The 17,970-nt window shown below is 47.8% G+C and overlaps 1 protein-coding gene across 2 annotated transcripts in view; it reads left to right on the forward strand.

Moving 5' to 3' along the window:
- The first annotated feature begins 341 nt into the window (after positions 1 to 341).
- Positions 342 to 17,970, forward strand: part of TTC39C (tetratricopeptide repeat domain 39C) — a 106,503-nt gene continuing 88,874 nt past the window's right edge. For both annotated transcript variants that reach the window (XM_084964380.1, XM_003356384.6), the window contains exon 1: positions 342 to 1,114. Coding sequence is in view for 1 of the 2 variants with exons in the window: in XM_003356384.6 (XP_003356432.3) it covers positions 954 to 1,114 (161 nt within the window). In the remaining variant the exon portion in view is untranslated. The remainder of the gene's footprint in view (positions 1,115 to 17,970) is intronic.

A 17,970-nucleotide genomic window follows, 5' to 3' on the forward strand; every position in this document is an offset into this window, starting at 1 on the left:
ACAGCTTTACACTTATTTTTCTGTTTCATTGGTAGGAAAGTATAATTGTCAGAGTGAGAGTAGAAAGCACATGAACCGCTTAATTTATAACTCTTAAATATTTAGATATATGCCATCTGGGCCTCCATTTGTCTTCTTGCCCCATCGCGCAAATGTTGGTGGCGGGCGGGAGGGGGTGGGTGCCGGGACCCTAGGGCAGCCCCTTCAATCTTTCCCAGCTTGGGCTCCCGGCAGCAAACCAGCAAGTGCCCGAGGCCCCGCCCCCGCCGCCCACCTCCTCGGGGATTGGCTGGCGTGCGCTAGTGGGCGGATAAAGTGGGGGAGGGGCGCACGCTCCGACTGCTTGGGGTTTCAGACACTCTGGGCAAGAGCGCTGCGCGCTCTGTCCGCTCCCGGGCGGAGTCCTCCTCTGTTCTGTTTCCGAACCCGCTCGCTCTCTCCAGCTTCCCTTCGACTCCTGGGTCCGGCCCTTTTGGAGGAGAGGTCCATAGGGCCGGGCCTAGGAGCGTCGCGCGTGCCCGAGCAGGCTTGGCGCTGTGGCCCCGGGCTGCTGGGCGAGGGGTGCGGTGTGAGGACCAGGGCCTGGGGCGGTGCGCGGGGCTGCAGGAAGCGGCGGCTGCAGGGGCTCGGCCCCGGCTCGGCTGGGGTAGGGATTCCCGGAAACGGATTCCGCTTCGGTGGCCGCGCGAGCCGGGCGTCTCGGAGCAGGCAGGCGGGTGGCTGCTGAGTAATACCCGCGGCGACGGCGGGAGGCGGCGGCCTGGGCGCCCACATCCCCTGCCGTGCTGCAGCCCGGCCCCGGCTCCTCCCTCCGCGCCCCGCCCGCCGCGCCCCTCCCCCGCGCCCGCTCCGCCTCGCTCCGGGCAGGTAGAGCCGGGCTCTGGGCGCGCGCTGGGGCCGCAGGCTGCTGCCACCCCACCTCGCCTTTGCTTAACGCAGAGCCTCGCGCGCCCATGGCGGGCTCGGAACAGCAGCGGCCGCGGCGGCGGGACGACGGAGACTCGGCCGCCGCGGCAGCGGCGCCCCTGCAGGACGCGGAACTGGCCCTGGCTGGCATCAACATGCTGCTCAACAACGGCTTTAGGGAGTCGGACCAGCTTTTCAAACAATACAGGTGAGCGACGCGGCCCGATTCCCCACCTCGGCACACGCACCTCGGATGCGGCTCGCGCGCTTTCCTCTCCAGCCAGTCCCAGAAGCCCCTCTCCCCTTCCCTTCGGACACTAATCTCTGGCCCTGCTCCCAGTGTCGCGTCCCTTGGCTTCAGCTGCAGCCGGCGCCTCTATGCCTTTGCCACATCTCCCTCCCCCGCCCCCCCCCCCCCCCCTATTCCGCGGTCTTTTCCCTCTGCGCGACCCGCCGCGCGTCTTCCCGGCTCTCACAGTCTCCCCTCACCGCCTCAGGGCCTCGCCCCCAAAGAGGGGCGTCCGGTGTATGTCTGATTCTCTCTCAACGGGTCGAATCCCCGTCGCCGGGTCCGGTGCACCGGATGCAATTTGAGCAGCACAGAGCCTGGGACTTATAGGGTTGTGACTTCGGCTCGGTTCGTGTGCTGCCCGTGCAGCCTTTGTGACACGGACCACACCAGCTGCATCGTGCTTGTTTCTTGTCCCTCGCGTTACTTGGCATAGCTGTGCATTCCAAATGCTTTCATTGTTTGGAAACAAATATGCCTAACTGCCGTGCAGAAATTAAAACAAAACAAAAAACTCTCCAACGCTGTGTTCGCTCACCTCTGTCTTCTAAAACTCAGTCCCCCAAAATGAGTTATTAATGGCCTTTCAAGCGAGAGTGTTTATGATGGATTTCTCTAACTTGAAGAAAATTGAGAGGTTTTAAATATACCTAAGAGTAGGAGGAAGCACATGTGTGTTCAGTTAATTCTTTTTAATTCGTCTTTTTATAAAAACTAAGCTAAAGAACTGAAACCTGGTAGCTTTCTCCTGGGTGTGGGAGGAGCCTTCTATTTCACTGGGGACTAGAAGCCTCTGCTTTCTGGTTTAGGAAGCAAGTTTGTGGTTTTTGCGCTTTGAGGATTGACAACACCCAGGGATGTTGATTAGCAGCTTCCCTGTCAGTGTTTAAGGGCCAAAAGCTGCACTCCTTGGACCGGCTGGTTTGCTGTTAATTAGAGGAACCACGTGCACCTGTGATTGAGAGCCACCATCTGTAAGAAAAAGAGAAGGTGGGGTACAGACGCCTGAAGTTTTCAGACCTAAAAAGAATTGTGGTCTCTACCGGTGGGAGCTTCCACCTGCTTAATGACAAAGCAAATATCTCACAACTATAAACTTTTCACTAAGACATTTTACTTTTAAACGAGTCTTAAAAAACAAAAACAAAAACAAAACAAAACCCTGCAAATGAGAACTTTTTTGCTGTATTCAGAACATTTTATTTTTAAAGCTTTACAAGTTTGATTTCAAGCCAGAGTTTCATCAAGGATTTCCAGAGAATAGATTTAAGACTTACTTGACCCACAACTTCTCATGTCATATTTTTTTAGCCATCTGAGAATGCATTTCATGGAAAAAATTTCATTTACAGTGCTGTGACTTTTTAGACCACCACTTTGTGTTGTAGGAGAGAGGTGGTGAGAAAGGCAAGTTTATTTTCTTTAGTTGCTGATCAGGGTAGGGTGCTTGCTTATTTCAAAACTTCTTGCTTTGAAATGTTATTTTAATAGGTTTTTCTTCTAAACGGCTTTAACGTACTTAAATACTACCTCATGTCATGGTTCCCATATGTTAAACATGAAAAAACTAATTTTGCCTAATCTAGACAACGCTATGAACTGTGACAAGAGAGCAGAGTATGAGTGATAGGAAAGCTCTTACAGCAAAGGCAGAGATGCACCTTGAAAGGTATTTTTCTGTGGTGTGTTGGGGCAAGGAGGTGGGAAGGTGTCCTGGGAGGATTCACATTGTACAGCTAGCAGCTGTCTGCTTGTATTTTGAAGTGGGAACTGAGAACCAAGGGACAAGATACTGTGTTGTCTGTTGTCTGTTCTCTGCCAAACACAGTGTCAGGCACATACTCTTACATTCTCACCAGCCTAGTGACAACAAAAGAGCAAGGTGTTTTGTCATGACGAAGTGTTAACAAGGAACAGTCTCAGTGTTTAGTGTGGACCAGGACACGAGCACTGTGGTTCTACATCAAGGGCTCTTTGCATTATCCCCTTCTGCTTGTCCCACTAAATTGCTTGTTTTGTAATTTGTCCTGTGGCCTTGTTTTCCAGTAACGTAAACTTTTTAGGGGTAAATAGTGGTAACACTATCCCATCAGCTTTCCTGCCACCAAAGCTGTTGTCCTAGTTTTGCCACTCTTGTAGCTGCTAACTTTGGTTTCTCAAAATTTGCTTCCTTGCCTGTGAAATGGGAGTAGTGCACACCAGAGGGTGGTGGTTAGTGTGAAAAGCATCCATGGTAACTGGCACAAGGTAGCCCTCAGGAAACAGTAACTAGCATTTGTACTTGACGCTTTCCCTACTATTACTGTGCTTTCTTCTTGATGGCATAGTTTGAGCAGAAGACAAAACAGCCTGAATGCAGGTAGCCTCTCATACTGCATTTGAGAAGCTTAGATCCAGTGATGCATTGGGTCACTTCTCTTCCACTTCCAGAGTTGAATGGCCACCTGGAAAGCTCAGCAGTGATTTCATCATAAGTGTTTGAGGCACACCTCCAGCTCAGTTTATCTGCAGAAGAGAGAGCAATTTGTCTATCTCCCTTCTCTAGATGGTTTTGCCATGGAAGACCACCCTTTCCATTCTGCTAGACATTCCAGAATCTTAGGTACAGTTTAACAGTAGAAATATTTGTATCTAGTGTAACAGTAGCATTTTTATGAAAGCGACAAGGTTGCTTTCTCTTGACACATTACTAGGATGATAAAAGTTTCACCAACAGCTACCTAGTAAGAAATGGTTACTTCATAGAAACAGATTATCCTGAAGGCCATTCTGAATTTGTGGAAAACCCAGATTGTATAATTCGGATATTGTCCATGAGGAATTGGAAATACATGCACAGTAGGGGCCGTCTCTTGAGATATGAGACTCCATAATTGGGATTTCAAAATGCAGCTGCCACTTCTGTTGTAACTGTAGGACTAGGGTGACAGGCTGCCCCATTGTTGATGCTGAGCCCCCGTCGTGCACTTGGAGATGTGTTCCCAGAGGTCAGGACAGATTGGTGCTGCTAAGCCCAAGGATGCACCTTTGTCAGCTCATGGTTCTGAACACCTGTAATCTCTGACCACCTGGAATCACTCTCCTCCTGTGGTCTTGGGGTGCAGTGTTCACTCCCCTCCTACACTCTTTTATTCTTAACTGATGTTCATGTGTGTGTGACACACACTCATGTCTTTAGGTCCTCAGGCATGTGATAAGATAAGCTGTGGTTCTGTGCATGAGACAGACACTGGACTTGGAGATACCCAGGCGCAGGTGAGATGGGCTGGCAGGGGGAGCAGCCATGGCCGCTGGGGCCTATGGGAGTGGAGAGGAGCGATGCGTTGCCCCGGTGAAGGGCAGTTTTGCGGAAGAGCTGACACCTGAGTGTCATGATGGGTGGATATGAGTAAGGAAGGAGAAGGAGCTGGGGGTGGGGAGGAGCACGTGAGAGGTGGCGGGAGGAAGGTAGTTCCAGGAGAGGGGATGTGAAATGGCATCTGGAGCAGAGGGGCCAGAGCCGCCCGCTGATCAGTGTTACTAGGTTGTCAAGTTGGACGGTTTTTTCTTCACTTGTTTTTTCCTCAGATCCGCTGGTTGGTTTCCTGTGAGTCAGTGCTGCCTTTCAGGGTGTTTAGGTAACTCGCTTTTTACCATGACCTTCTTTTTTCACAGCGTGGCCTCACATCTATAATAACATCTGGCTCACTTGGGCCTCAGGGTCCTTGTGTCAGCATCTTTTTTCTCTTTGGGGCTTGAGATACTATGTTTTTCATCGGAGATCTGGCAGGAGGGGTGGAATGCACCAGACTCTGAGGAGGACAGGAGGCATTGGGAGCTCCCGGCCCCAAAGAGCTGTGTGCTTATTTCACAGCCCTGCCCTTGATCCTCCTGCCTTCCCTGGAGGCCACCACCTCGACCTCCGGCTGTAACTCCTGGCATTCTTCCTGACCCTAAAACATCTGCAGTGGTTACCTTGTGAACATGACTGCCACTTTCTGGCTGTAGATATTATTAAAAAGTCTTGTTTGGGGAGTTCCCGTCATGGCTCAATGGTTAACGAATCCAAGAACCATGAAGTTGCGGGTTCGATCCCTGGCCTTGCTCAGTGGGTTAAGGGTCTGGCATTGCTGTGAGCTGTGGTGTAGGTTGCAGATGCAGCTTGGATCCTGCCTTGCTGTGGCTGTGGTGTAGGCCTGTGGATCCCTAGCCTGGGAACCTCCACATGCCACAGGTGCAGCCCTAGAAAAGACGAAAAAAGACAAAGACAAAAAAAAAAAGTCCCGTTTGGTCATTGTTAATGCAAACAAAAAGCATATAGTGGTTAGAGTGAATGATCACTGATGATAAACATTCATGAAGAGGTTCCCACCATGGTGCAGTGGGTTAAGAATCCGGCTGCAGAGGCATGAGTTCCATCCCTGGCTCCAAACTATGAGTTAAGGGATCCAGTGTTGCTGCAGCTGTGACTCAGATTCCGTTCCTGGCCTGGGAACTTTCATATGCTGCGGCTATGAAAACAAAAAAATAAGGACTTGATCTAGAATGAGTGCATAATTGGTGTTATGTGCATTGTGATATTTTTCTTTTCCACTTTAAAGTACAAAATGGCAAAAATGTATTAAAAACAGAAAGCAAGAAAAGTTCATGGTAATTAATACGTGTGTGCTTAAAATGAATGTATAGATCCTAAGTTGTTCACCACAGTTCATGGCACATGACTGTGCTTATCTGTGAGCATGTTGTCTTGCCATAGAGACTACTACAGGAATTGTAGACTGGGCTCCATGGGTCAAGTCTAACTGTTGATTTACAAAAAAAAAAGTTTTATTGGGACACAGCCAGACTCACTTGGTTATGTATTTTCTCTGCGATTTCTCTGCGAAGAAATGAACATCTATGACAGAGTCTGCAAAGCCTAAAATATTTACACTCTTGGCTCCTTACAGAAAAAGTTTGACCACCCCTGGTATGAACCATGGTTCTCCCTGTAAAAACTTAAAGGCTTAATGAGGAGACCTGAGATGCTTCTGTGCCCAGCATTGTCAGAGGCCTTGGAAACCAGACAGGCTTGCAGGCCGCCCCTCCTGTTCTCTACAGGATCTGGCTGCTGCCACAGCGTCATGTCTGTGCCTCACTGCCACCGGCCCTGGAGGGTCCATAATGCAGAAATGCAGGAAAAGGGGAATCAGTGGAAAGCAGAAATGGTGTAGGGAACTGGCAGAGGGGAAACTCATCTGTGGCCTTTTTCCATCCTTCTCAGCTCAGTAGTGTTTTTGTAAAAAGGATCTTTTTTTTCCAGCTATTACACTGTCTGAAAAGGTCCCAATTAAAGGTCCGTTAAAGATTCATTTGGCTTAATTGGGATTTTTGAAAAATGCAATTGCCTGTAAAATAATGGGAGCATGTATGTAGGAAATCATCAGAAAAAAAAAAAAAAAGTGACCACTTCTGCTGCAGGAGGTGGGGAGGTGGCAGCGGCAGCGTGAGGCACTCTTTTCTCTAGTTACATGAAACCTCCTGTGGACCCCCCAACACAGCATTGTTTCAGAGGTCTAGAGCTTTGCACTGACTCCTCTGGCCCCTAAAATTGCATTTTTCACACTCCAGTCTCCTGCCAGGGCACCCTCCTACTTAGCCAGCAACAGCAGGGGGAACTTGAAGAGGTGGAGAAGAGGGGATGAGAGAAGCACAGCAGGGAGACAGCTGTTACTTCAAAATCTTGTTCAGTGCCAGCTCTGCCCCTTGAGAGGGGTGCAGCTGCCTGGGGAGGAACTCTTCTCTATCTTAGGCCATTTCCATTGCTTAACAGTGGCCCCTAAATTTGTAGTAGGTGTTTCAGCTGGTAGCAAAGACCCCAACTGGGATGGAATAGGGCTTTTGTGGGCTTACCTGGGGAATTGCCACTTAAAGCCTTATTAGTCGGGGACATACATGCATTTTTGAACAAGTGACTTTGCATGCATTTTTTTTTTTTTTTGAGGTATAGTTGACATGCAGCCTACCAGTACATACCATGAGCAACATAGTGACTTGATATTGGTATGTACTGTGCAGTGATCACCACTGCTAGTTAAGTCTGGTTAACACTCGTCACCATACATAGTTAAAAAAAAACACGTTATAGAAAGCAGGTCAGAAGTTTGCGGTTTAGGAGTTCCCGTCGTGGTGCAGTGGGGTTAACGAATCCGACTAGGAATCATGAGGTTGCGGGTTCGATCCCTGGCCTTGCTCAGTGGGTTAAGGATCCGGCGTTGCCGTGAGCTGTGGTGTAGGTTGCAGATGCGGCTTGGATCTAACGTTGCTGTGACTCTGGCATAGGCCGGCAGCTACAGCTCTGATTCGACCCCTAGCCTGGGAATCTCCATATGCTGTGGGAGCAGCCCTAGAAAAGACAAAAAAAGTTTGCCGTCTAAATCGTGTACATATCCTCCTGACATCTGTAGACGGAGATGGGGCTCTTCTTCGTCCAGGAGGTTTCTGGATTGCCTGTGCCGCCCTCTTCCCTCCTGAAGGTTGCTTTCTCTCCCTCTTGCTTCTTGCTCAAGAATTTCAGACGTCAAGAAATAGGTACACAACAGGGAGTTACTCTTGTTTTACAGGAAATCGGTCCGTTATGACAGAGGAGGCCTTTAGAGGCTGTGCTGGGGCCTGACACAAAGGTGAAAAGCAGGTCCCTGCTTCACACAGGCATTGCTCACTTGGCACCTTGAAATCTACTGCAGAAAGAGTCACTTTTACACGCAGTCTTGTCCAAAGCATTGCTATTTTTGAAATCACTGGTTTAGGTGACTTATTTTTCCCCAAGATGCATTGAAATAAACACATAATGGTAGATACTATTGGTACTTCCTCTGTGCCAGGCCACACAGCAGCACTCCCCGTATGTTAATCCTTATTTAATCCTCCCCACAGTGATGTGATGGGTACTCTTGATCCCTCCCTCTTAGGGGAGGAGGAGGGGAAGCACAGTGACATTGGATGACCTTCCCAAGTTTTCTCTATACGGGAGAGCTGGGTTTGGACCCAGGGTGCAGAGTCTTGGGTGTTTAACCACCGTACTACACAGTCTTGCTTCTCTGACACTACGCTAAGAAGTGTACCTGTGTGCTGCCGATGTCATTTTGGGGTGAATTTCCCAACAAATCTGTAAACCACATCCAAAGGCAACCCGATAAACCATCTAAAAGTGGTCTGTCTGCAGGGAGTGTGTCTGTCACCTGAGCTTGAGGAGCTTTGTGACTCTTAGCTGGCTGCAGGATGAAGTTCAAGGTCCTGGCTTGGCCTTGGATGTGCTGTGATCCGGCCTGTTGCTTCCCTGCTGCCTGCCTGCCTCCTACCTTGTCCCTTCCCCATTAGTCGTGCTGGAGTGTTGTGCATTGTTCAGCTAGTTCTGACTTGGCATTGAAGACACAGCTCGGATTTCCATGAGAAGGTGGTGCGGCCCCTCAGTGCTCCTGCAGCATCCTTCTGCCCCAGCACTTTGATGTAGGCGTATGGTCAGTGTTTACTCAGCTGCCTGTCTGGTTGCGGGAGCTGAGACCGGTGGACCTTCCTGTCAGGTCTTCCTGGCTTTCCTGAGGTTTCTGAGGCTTTATAAGCACATCAGGCCCCCTTTCTTGGCATGTGCAGCCCAGGGGCAGTGCCCTTTAGGAGCCTTGCTTCCTCAAACCCCTCCTGCATCCTGGTGTGGGCGCACCTGGACCCAGGGGAGGTGCTGTAAGTGCTCCCTGAACGGATGCTCTTCTGCTCATAGGCAGGTGGTAGCCCTCCTGCCTGGCCTGTCAGCCTTTTCCCTTTGGCATGTCCAGGCTTCCCAGAACTTAGTGCGGGGTGATGGGGAGCAGGGCTCCTGCCAAGCACGTGCTAGTCTTGACAGGTGCCCGTCAAAGGTGAAATGGGGGCTCTCATGATATTTCCTGCTTCTGAAGTGGTCACGGGTCTTTGCTGTACCTGGCCCCAGCTGTAACTCTGGGCATCGTAGCTCTTTGAAGGAGCTGTCCGCTCTCTGGGCTGTGTCTGCTCAAGCAGAGGCCCACCCTCACTGGCCAGCCAGCTTTTTTTCCTCTCCCATCAGCCATCCCCGGCACTCTGGGACCTCCTTGGGTGGGGGCAGCATGACGTGATCTGGTGCTACTGGCTTTTCTGGCACAAGAAGGCAGGTATCTAGCGTCATGACTCCAAAACCCCAGGCCTGACTTTCAGGAAGAACTGGTCTCTGGAAGAACTTGGAGGATCGGAGGGGAAGCTTTCCAGAAGGTTGACTCTTGACTCTCTGAGATCTGAAGCCCTCCTTTTGTAGAAGATTTGTTGTAATTCCCCCTTTATGATTCTACAATGAAATGGATAGGTGAAATGACCTCTTCATTCACACAGCATCTGAAAGTCAGTAGAATGCCCAAATGGTATCACAACAGAGACGCAGAAACTTCGTGTTACAAAATTATATGTATTTCATGGTATAAATACTGAGCACACCTTCACCAGAAGGTGAAGTAGTTAGAACGAATAAATAATGAATAATGTGTATAATGAATAAATGTGGATATAAGAGATGACTCAGAAGCCATTTGATGGTAGAAAAATGAGAGTACGTGCACTTAAAAGAAGTCACAGAGCACACTTTTGTGTGTGTGTTAAGAGAAAGGGGGAAACCATCATAATGAAAGTAGGATAATATGCTTGGGCAAAACATGGACTGTTGAAGTGGAGAAAATGAGGAAGCATGACATTTTTGCAATAAGCCAGGTCGCCCGTGTCAGTGCAGTGTCAGAATAATTAATTCCCTGTATTAGGACATGTGCTGACAGAGTGCCTCTGAAAACAGAGCTCACACCTTTATTTTTGCTTTTTTAGGGCCACACCTCAGGCATATGGAAGTTCCCAGGCTAAGGGTCGAATTGCAGCTATAGCTGCTGGCCTACACCACAGCCACAGCAACATGGGATCTGAGCTGCGTCTACGACATACACCACACCTCAGGGCAATGCTGGATCCCCGACCCATGGAGCAAGGCCAGAGATCGAAGCTGTGTCTTCACGGATACTAGTTGGATTTGTTTCTGCTGCACCACAATGGGAACTCCCAGATATTGCATCTTTAAATCCCTCCCTAAACCAAGTCCTTTGAAGACCAAAGCCTTTACTAGATGTCTAGGATGAGAGGATGAGTTGGAAAAAAAGTTTATAAGGAAGTTTGGGTGGGGTGGGAGGTATGTGACCCCTCAGGACAGTATCAGAATAAGGTAGAAAAATAAGGATCAAACCTCAAATATTTCCTATGTGCAGTTCTCATAAATTTCAGTGTGCTACACATTGTTAATATTGGATGGCAGAAATGAAATTTATTAATGAAAATCCTTAGTATCCAGTATTTCATGGGTCTTTAATAATGGGCTTTGAAAATACATAAAGGAGGGAGTTCCCATTGTGGCTCAGCGGTAACGAACCCAGCTAGGATCCACGAGGACTTGGGTTCAATCCTTGGCATCACTCATTGGGTTAAGAATCCAGTGTTACCACGAGGTGCAACGTAGGTTGCAGACTCAGCTCGGATCTGGTATTGCAGTGGCTGTAGTGTAGGCTGGAGGCTACAGCTCTGATTCAACCCCTAGCCTGGGAACTTCCATATGCCACATGTGCTGTGCTAAAAAGCAAAAAACCCAAAAACCCAACCAAACAAAAAAAAAGAAAAGAGCCTTCAATATCCCAGTGAAATTTTGGCATGGGATGGCTGCAGACACAGACTTGTGTAGCTGTGGTGTGTTGGCAGCTCAGATGCCACAAGCAGTGTTGCTGTTGGTGACATCGTTTTCTAAAATTGTGAACAAATCTCGATAAAGGGTATATCTAAACATGGACAGAATGATTTCATGCATCTGTGTCAATGGAGGTGGATTTGAGAACTAAATAGTGGAGAACAGTTTCTCCTGCACGTGGATTTCCAGGTGTGCAGAGGTTGTGCAGGACAGTCTTGCCTCTTGAGGATGTTTTGGGTCCTAGGCTCATTCTGTGACTGTCATTGTGTTGCCCCCAAAACAGCCCTTATAGATTTCCAAAACACCTCTATTATTGAGAGGTACTGAGCTTGGGGGTGTGGGACACCAGACAAGGTTTGGTCTCTGCAGCTGAAATCCTGGGGCTGCTGAGAGCAACATGGGGCTGGGGTCCCTCTGCTGGCAGGAGTTGGAGGGCAAGCCCAGGCTGGCAGGGCTGCCCAGGAGAAATGTGCTGGAGGAGGCGATGACCCCCCGTTGTGTCTGTGACCCTAGGTGTGAGGGCAGCGTACAGGGCAGGGTTCATCCAGTTCTGGACACCACCACTTAACTGTCCTAGACACCAGCTTTCCCAGGTCACACATGGCTGCTTCTACGCCCTGACAGCTCCAGGGAGGGATGTCAGCACAGGTTCTTCTGTCCCTCTCCAGATGGATGGAAAACCCCAGGGGCCCCTTCCTGTCTTCATTCTTAGCTGGCAGGACCTGGGTCTTAGAAGCCTCCGGTGACTTCATTTCAGAGGCTGAATCTTCCCTAGGGTCCCACTAGTGTCCCAAGTTAGTCTTCCTAACTTGGAATCTCTGGGTATAAACTAATCCACATCCTTCCCAGAAAGTGAGCAAGCTTTCTGCTAAGTAGGTTACTCACACACCCAAAAGGGGTCACCTCCTCCAGAATGGTGCCACAGTTGCCCGATGTCACAGAGCCAAGGGGACCACAAAAGTGATTCTTCTACAGTGGGAGAAAGTAGGGCAGAAAGTCATGGTGACTTTCTGGACTACTGTACTTAGAAGCAGCTAGTAGGACCCCCTTCCCTAACACACACAGTTTCATCTCTGATAGGGTGGCTTGGTACACAGAGATACAGAGCATTCCCTGGTCCAAGCCTCTACATCAGCTACACCCCACAGTGCAAGTTAGTTCAGCCTGTTCTAATGGGCTTGATTGCACAACCATTTTCCTCCCGGGTGGGGTTTTTCTAGGACAGCGTGGTGCCTCTCTGAGTTCCCAAGCATAAGTAACGCGTAATAAGCATTATTTATTGTTCTTGCCGCTTTGGCCTCCTTATTGTCGAGAAAGATGCCTTTGCTTTGGAACTCATTTTTTTTGTTTTTTGTTTTTTTGCCTTTTCTAGGGCCACTCCCTTGGCATGTGGAGGTTCCCGGGCTAGGGGTCTAATCGGAGCTGTAGCCACCGGCCTACGCCACAGCAACAGCAACTCGGGATCCAAGCCGTGTCTGCGACCTACACCACAGCTCATGGCAACGCCGGATCCTTAATCCATTGAGCAAGGCCAGGGATAAAACCCGCAACCTCATGGTTCCTAGTCGGATTCGTTAACCAGTGCGCCACGATGGGAACTTCTGGAACTCATTTTCTTGCCTCATCTTGATGGCAGCCCTCCTTCAGGTTTTACTTCACGTACGTCATTCACCAGATAAACAGATTTTTAAATGTTGGTATCACTTTATGTCCGTTACAAGTAAAAATTTTGTTACTATTCTAACTGGACAGAAAATGAGGGAAGGTGACATTTCGTATCGAAATCCAAGTTGAATTTACTAAATGACAAATTTGGGTTTTGAGAAGCAGTTGGATTAAACTGAGATCCATGCTGCATGGCTGCTTTTGGACTGCTTCCAACATGAGTCCCTATCCAGGCTTCAAGAGCTTTCGCCCCCCATCCCAGCCTCGTTTTGAATAGAGATCTGCAAAATCTCAAGTTATGAATTATCAGCTGATGTCTGGAGCAAAAAACTTGATACCTTTGTGTCTTGTAAATCATGCTCACCCCCAACTTTATTTGGGTCTAAAATAAGCACGTGGAATCCGTCAGCTGCAGACTTGTCTGATGTTGTGACTCTTGAACTTTCCAAGGTGAAGTGGGGCTGGCTTTTGCAGGCCTGCCCTTTTTGGCCCTTTCACTTTGTTCCACATTACAGCAAGGTTTGCCACAACTAAATGGGTTAGAAAAGAGCAATTAAGAATTTCTATCTGGAATGCCATTTGCTTCAACTCTCAACCAACAGCATCCACCAAGGTTGTTTTGTTATTTCTGTATGGATGATTGATGATACATCCATTACACTGAATTATTAAAATTATAAATTGAGCTGGAAATGACCCTTCTTGAAATATCACAGGGAGGAAAGGCCCTGGAAGGGTGGGAACTGCTGTCTAAAGTAGTTGGGCCAAGTGTCAGGACCTGCTATGGCGGAATTCTTAGAGATTCTTGTTTTGGAGAAATGACCAATGTAAAAATGGCAAGAAATGAGAGAACGGTTGGAGGGGTTTTCGGTAGCCCTCAGGTGGCATCTTTGATCTGAGCTGAGCTTATGAGAGAATAATTGAGGCAAACTTGAAATTATGAGCTTTTTCTCTTAATAGAAGAACGTTGAGCTTTATCTCAAATTGAAACAAAACATCATCAAAGCGCTGTTCTGTTCAAGTTGATATTTATGGTTAAGGAAGTTTATGAATAATGACGTACACCCAAGTGAAATGTTCTTGATCTCTGCTCTCCTGAAAACCAAAGGAAAGTTTAAATGCTTTGGGAGACAAACACTTTCTTAGGAGGTTTGGAGTTGTTTACTGAGTAGCAGTTTACTAACATTTTATTATGAAGAAGAAGTTTTCTAGCTTCACTTTGAAATGCATTTTTTTTTTTTTTTTTTTTTGCCATTTCTTGGGACGCACTCACGGTATATGGAGGTTCCCAAGCTAGGGGTCGAATGGGAGCTGTAGCCGTCGGCCTACACCACAGCCACAGCAACGTAGGATCCGATCCGAGCCGCGTCTGCGGCCTACACTACAGCTCACGGCAACGGGGGATCCTTAACCCACTGAGTGAGGCCAGGGATCGAACCTGCAACCTCATGGTTCCTAGTCAGATTCGTTAACCACTGAGCCACGAGGGGAACTCCTGAAATGCATTTTTTTTTCTTTTTTTTTTTTTCTTCGTCTTTTTGCTATTTCTTTGGGCCGCTCCTGCAGCATATGGAGGTTCCCAGGCTAGGGGTTGAATCGGAACTATAGCCACTGGCCTACGCCAGAGCCACAGCAACGCGGGATCCGAGCCGCATCTGCAACCTACACCACAGCTCACGGCAACGCCGTATCGGTAACCCACTGAGCAAGGGCAGGGACCGAACCCGCAACCTCATGGTTCCTAGTCGGATTCGTTAACCACTGCGCCACGACGGGAACTCCCTGAAATGCATTTTTACCTGGAAAAAAAATGCCTTATTTTTAAATGATTATCCAAGATAATTTAGCATTTGAATTGCTTATATAAACTGCTGAATATGTTAATCCTCAGTTAAAATATTCACGCAGTTGGTGGATTATTGCCATATGTAATAAAGGGACCCTGTAACTTAGAGATGAGAAATTAATGAAAACACATCGATCAGTTTTGTTACTTAAAAAATAAGCCTTGGAGTTCCCGTCGTGGTGCAGTGGTTACTGAATCCAACTAGGAACCGTGAGGTTGCGGGTTCGATCCCTGCCCTTGCTCAGTGGGTTAAGAATCTGGCATTGCCGTGAGCTGTGGTGTAGGTTGCAGATGCGGCTCAGATCCCGAGTGGCTGTGGCTCTGGCCTGGGCCAGCAGCTACAGCTTCAATTGGACTCCTAGCCTGGGAATCTCCATATGCCACAGAAGCAGCCCTAGAAATGGCAAAAAGACAAGAAGACAAAAAAAAAAAAAAAAGCCTTGTTGAAGAATTGGTTGGAAAAGACTTTTTAGCTAGTTGATAATATGTGGTTTGGAGGATCTCTTTGTAGGTTGCTTATCAATGCTGGTTCCATCTGCTGTTAACATAGAATGGAGATGACTGAGTTGATTATCAATTTGTATGACTTAAGACAGAGAAGGCACTAAATGCTGGTGAGTTCGGAAGATATTTGGTGCACCTTAATGACACAATTAGAAAAACTGTAGAAAAAAATTGATGTCATTTAGCCTGAAGTGTTATTTTCAGAATAGATGAGTATCTCTAAGTGAGCATCAGGCTTTAGCAATAAATGAATATGAATTAACAAAGCTAGAGCGGAATCAGAATGAAGTATTAGAGTCTTGTAGTCATATAGCAGATTTGGTCTCCGCTTGCATTACTGTGCTGCCAAAGAACCACAGTGAATGGTAATCGAGTGGGTCATCAATGGTTACTCCCCGCATGCACTGTGACATATGCATTTCATCCTTAATCCCAGTTCTCTCGGCAGCCCTGAGGATAAGTAGTATTACCATCACTTTGCTCATGACAAAGCAAAGGCTATGGAACCCAAGTTAAAAAGATTGTGAGTAGGAGCTCTGGTCCCAGCCCCAGTGTTCAGTTTCCTCTGCTTCCTCTGCAAAGAACCCTATTGTTGGGCTGCATCACCCAGCAATAGTACAGGTCACTTGTTCAGCCTGATGGTCCCCTGCACATCTGCTCTAATACTGTCCCCCAGCTCAGTGGGTGGCCCCGCTTGAAACAAACCTATAGGCACCAGATGTCCAGAAGGTCCTCTTGGCACCTCTCCTACCTTCTGCATCTGCCATTTTTCCTTCCTGAGTATGTCTTGAGTCCATTCACTCCTCTTCACCACTACCACATCCACCAGCTCCTTCATACCATTCCAGCAACTACTGTCAAAGACCTTGGGTGGGGAGGCTGGAGCCAGGTGGGATGTGACAGGTCTCAGATGGCTCTCACTGGGACAGTTGCAGAGCCCACCTGGCTTCCTCTTATCCTCTCTGTCCCTCCTCCACCCCCACCAGAGTGACCTCTCCAGTATAATTATATTGCCTCTGCTAAGACCCCTTTCATGGCCTCTGGAAGGCTGAACCAATGGTCTTCCAAAAGATATCCTAGCAATGGGATCCTGCTGTGTAGCACAGGGAACTACATTTAGTCACTTGTGATGGAACATGATGGAGGATAATGTGAGAAAAAGCGTATAGATATGTGTGACTGGGTCACTTTGATGTACAGTAGAAAATTGACGGAACACTAAACCAACTATGATGGAAAAATAAAAATCATTAATAAATAAAATGGTTTTGCCATCAAAAAAAAAAGATATCCATATCTTAATCCCTGGAACCACTGAGTGTTCCCTTTAGATGGCCAAAAAGGGTCTTTATGGTGATTAAGTTAAAGATTTCGAGATGGAAAGGTTATCCTTGATTAGGTAGATAGTGAATCCACCTGGATTGGATAAATGCAGTCACACATATCCTTATACGAGGGAGGCAGAGGGAGGTTTTACACACAGAAGATTGTAATGAAAACAGAGCAGAGAGAAGAGGTTTTTTTTCTGTTTTGTTTCTGTCTTTTGGGGCCACACTGCACCATATGGAGGTTCCCAGGCTAGGGGTCTAATCAGAGCTATAGCTTTGAGCCGAGTCTGCGATCCCCACACTGGATCCTTAACCCACTGAGAAAGGCCAGAGATCAAACCTTTGGCATCATGGATACTTGTCAGATTGGTTTCTGCTGAGCCACGACGGGAACTCTGAGAGAAAAGATTTGAAGATGGTAACCTTGAAGATGGGAGTGATGCAGGCAGTCACCAGTGGCTGGAGTAGTCAAGGCACAGTCTCTCCCTGGAGCCTTGACGGGGAACACAGCCCTGCCCACACCTTGATTTCGGCCCAGGGAAACTGTCTTCAGACTTCTGGCCTCCAGAACTAGGAGAGACAAAATTTCAATTGTTTTAAGTTACCAAGTTTGTGATAATTTATTACGGTTGCCCTGGGAAACAAAGATAGCCCCCCTCTGCTCTCAGGATTAGGACCAGAATATCCGACAGCATCTCCGTGGTGTGGCTCGAACCCTCCTTGGTTTGCCACTTGACCGTATACTGCTTTATCTTTTTTATATTTTAGAACAGTTTCATGGTGTTCCTTCTCTGCTGCGTCTGTGCAAAGCCAAGGGAGCTCATATAAAATAGGCTTATAAAGTTTCTCTTTTCATGTGGTGGTTTATATAACAATGGAAAAGTAAAATAGCTTTAAATTGACAGTGTTTTGTTTTTGTTTTTTTTTTTCTTTTTGGCTAAAAAGTCAGTGAGGGTTTAAGTCCTCCAAACCAGCTCCTTCAAGCCATTCCAGCAACTATAGTGAAAGACCTTGGGTGGGGAGGCTGGAGCCAGGTGGGCTGTGTCAGGTCTCAGATGGTTCTCAGGCTACCTCCTATTGGGCTCCTTTCATTCTAAACTCTAGCTCACGAGCCCTGGGGCCTGCCTGTTGCCTCTTCCCATTGCATGAGACATCTTAGGAGCCCAAGGAAGAGAAGGGAAGGCCAGTGGTGTGGCTTCCCTTAGCTTAGCCAGGGCCCAGGCCCTTTTCCTTTACCTGGCCCCACCAGTCCCCACATCTCAAACAGCCTAATTCTTGAATTTCCCCCTCCCAGCCCGGAGTCGCTTTATGGCTGGGGTGTGGGACCAGCTCTTCGACCAGAAGGTCCAGGGCAGTTGCAGCAGATCAAAGGTGGGCATGCTGGTGACATTGACTGAGATGGAGATGATGGCCCATGGCAGCCTCTGCTGTTTCAGGGTGTGGCGGATCATGTAGACAGATCATGTATATGGTGGTTTATATAACAATGGAAAAGTAAAATAGCTTGAAATTGACAGTGATTTTGGTTTTAACAAGATTTAGAATCTGTATTAACCTCCGTTAAAATATCAATGCCTGGGCCAGTCATGTAACTCTGGAGCCTTATGTTGCATTTGTGTGCCTGTCCCTTACTCTCACTTTTAAGCCACCACAATCTTCTTTCAGATTCTTAGAGAATAAATCATGTTCTTTTTCT

Source organism: Sus scrofa, chromosome 6 (assembly GCF_054392235.1).
Source record: "Sus scrofa isolate SSC_HxYL_T2T_F1_AM1 chromosome 6, Sscrofa_HxYL_maternal_Yorkshire_Landrace_v2.0, whole genome shotgun sequence".
NCBI classification, from domain to species: domain Eukaryota; kingdom Metazoa; phylum Chordata; class Mammalia; order Artiodactyla; family Suidae; genus Sus; species Sus scrofa.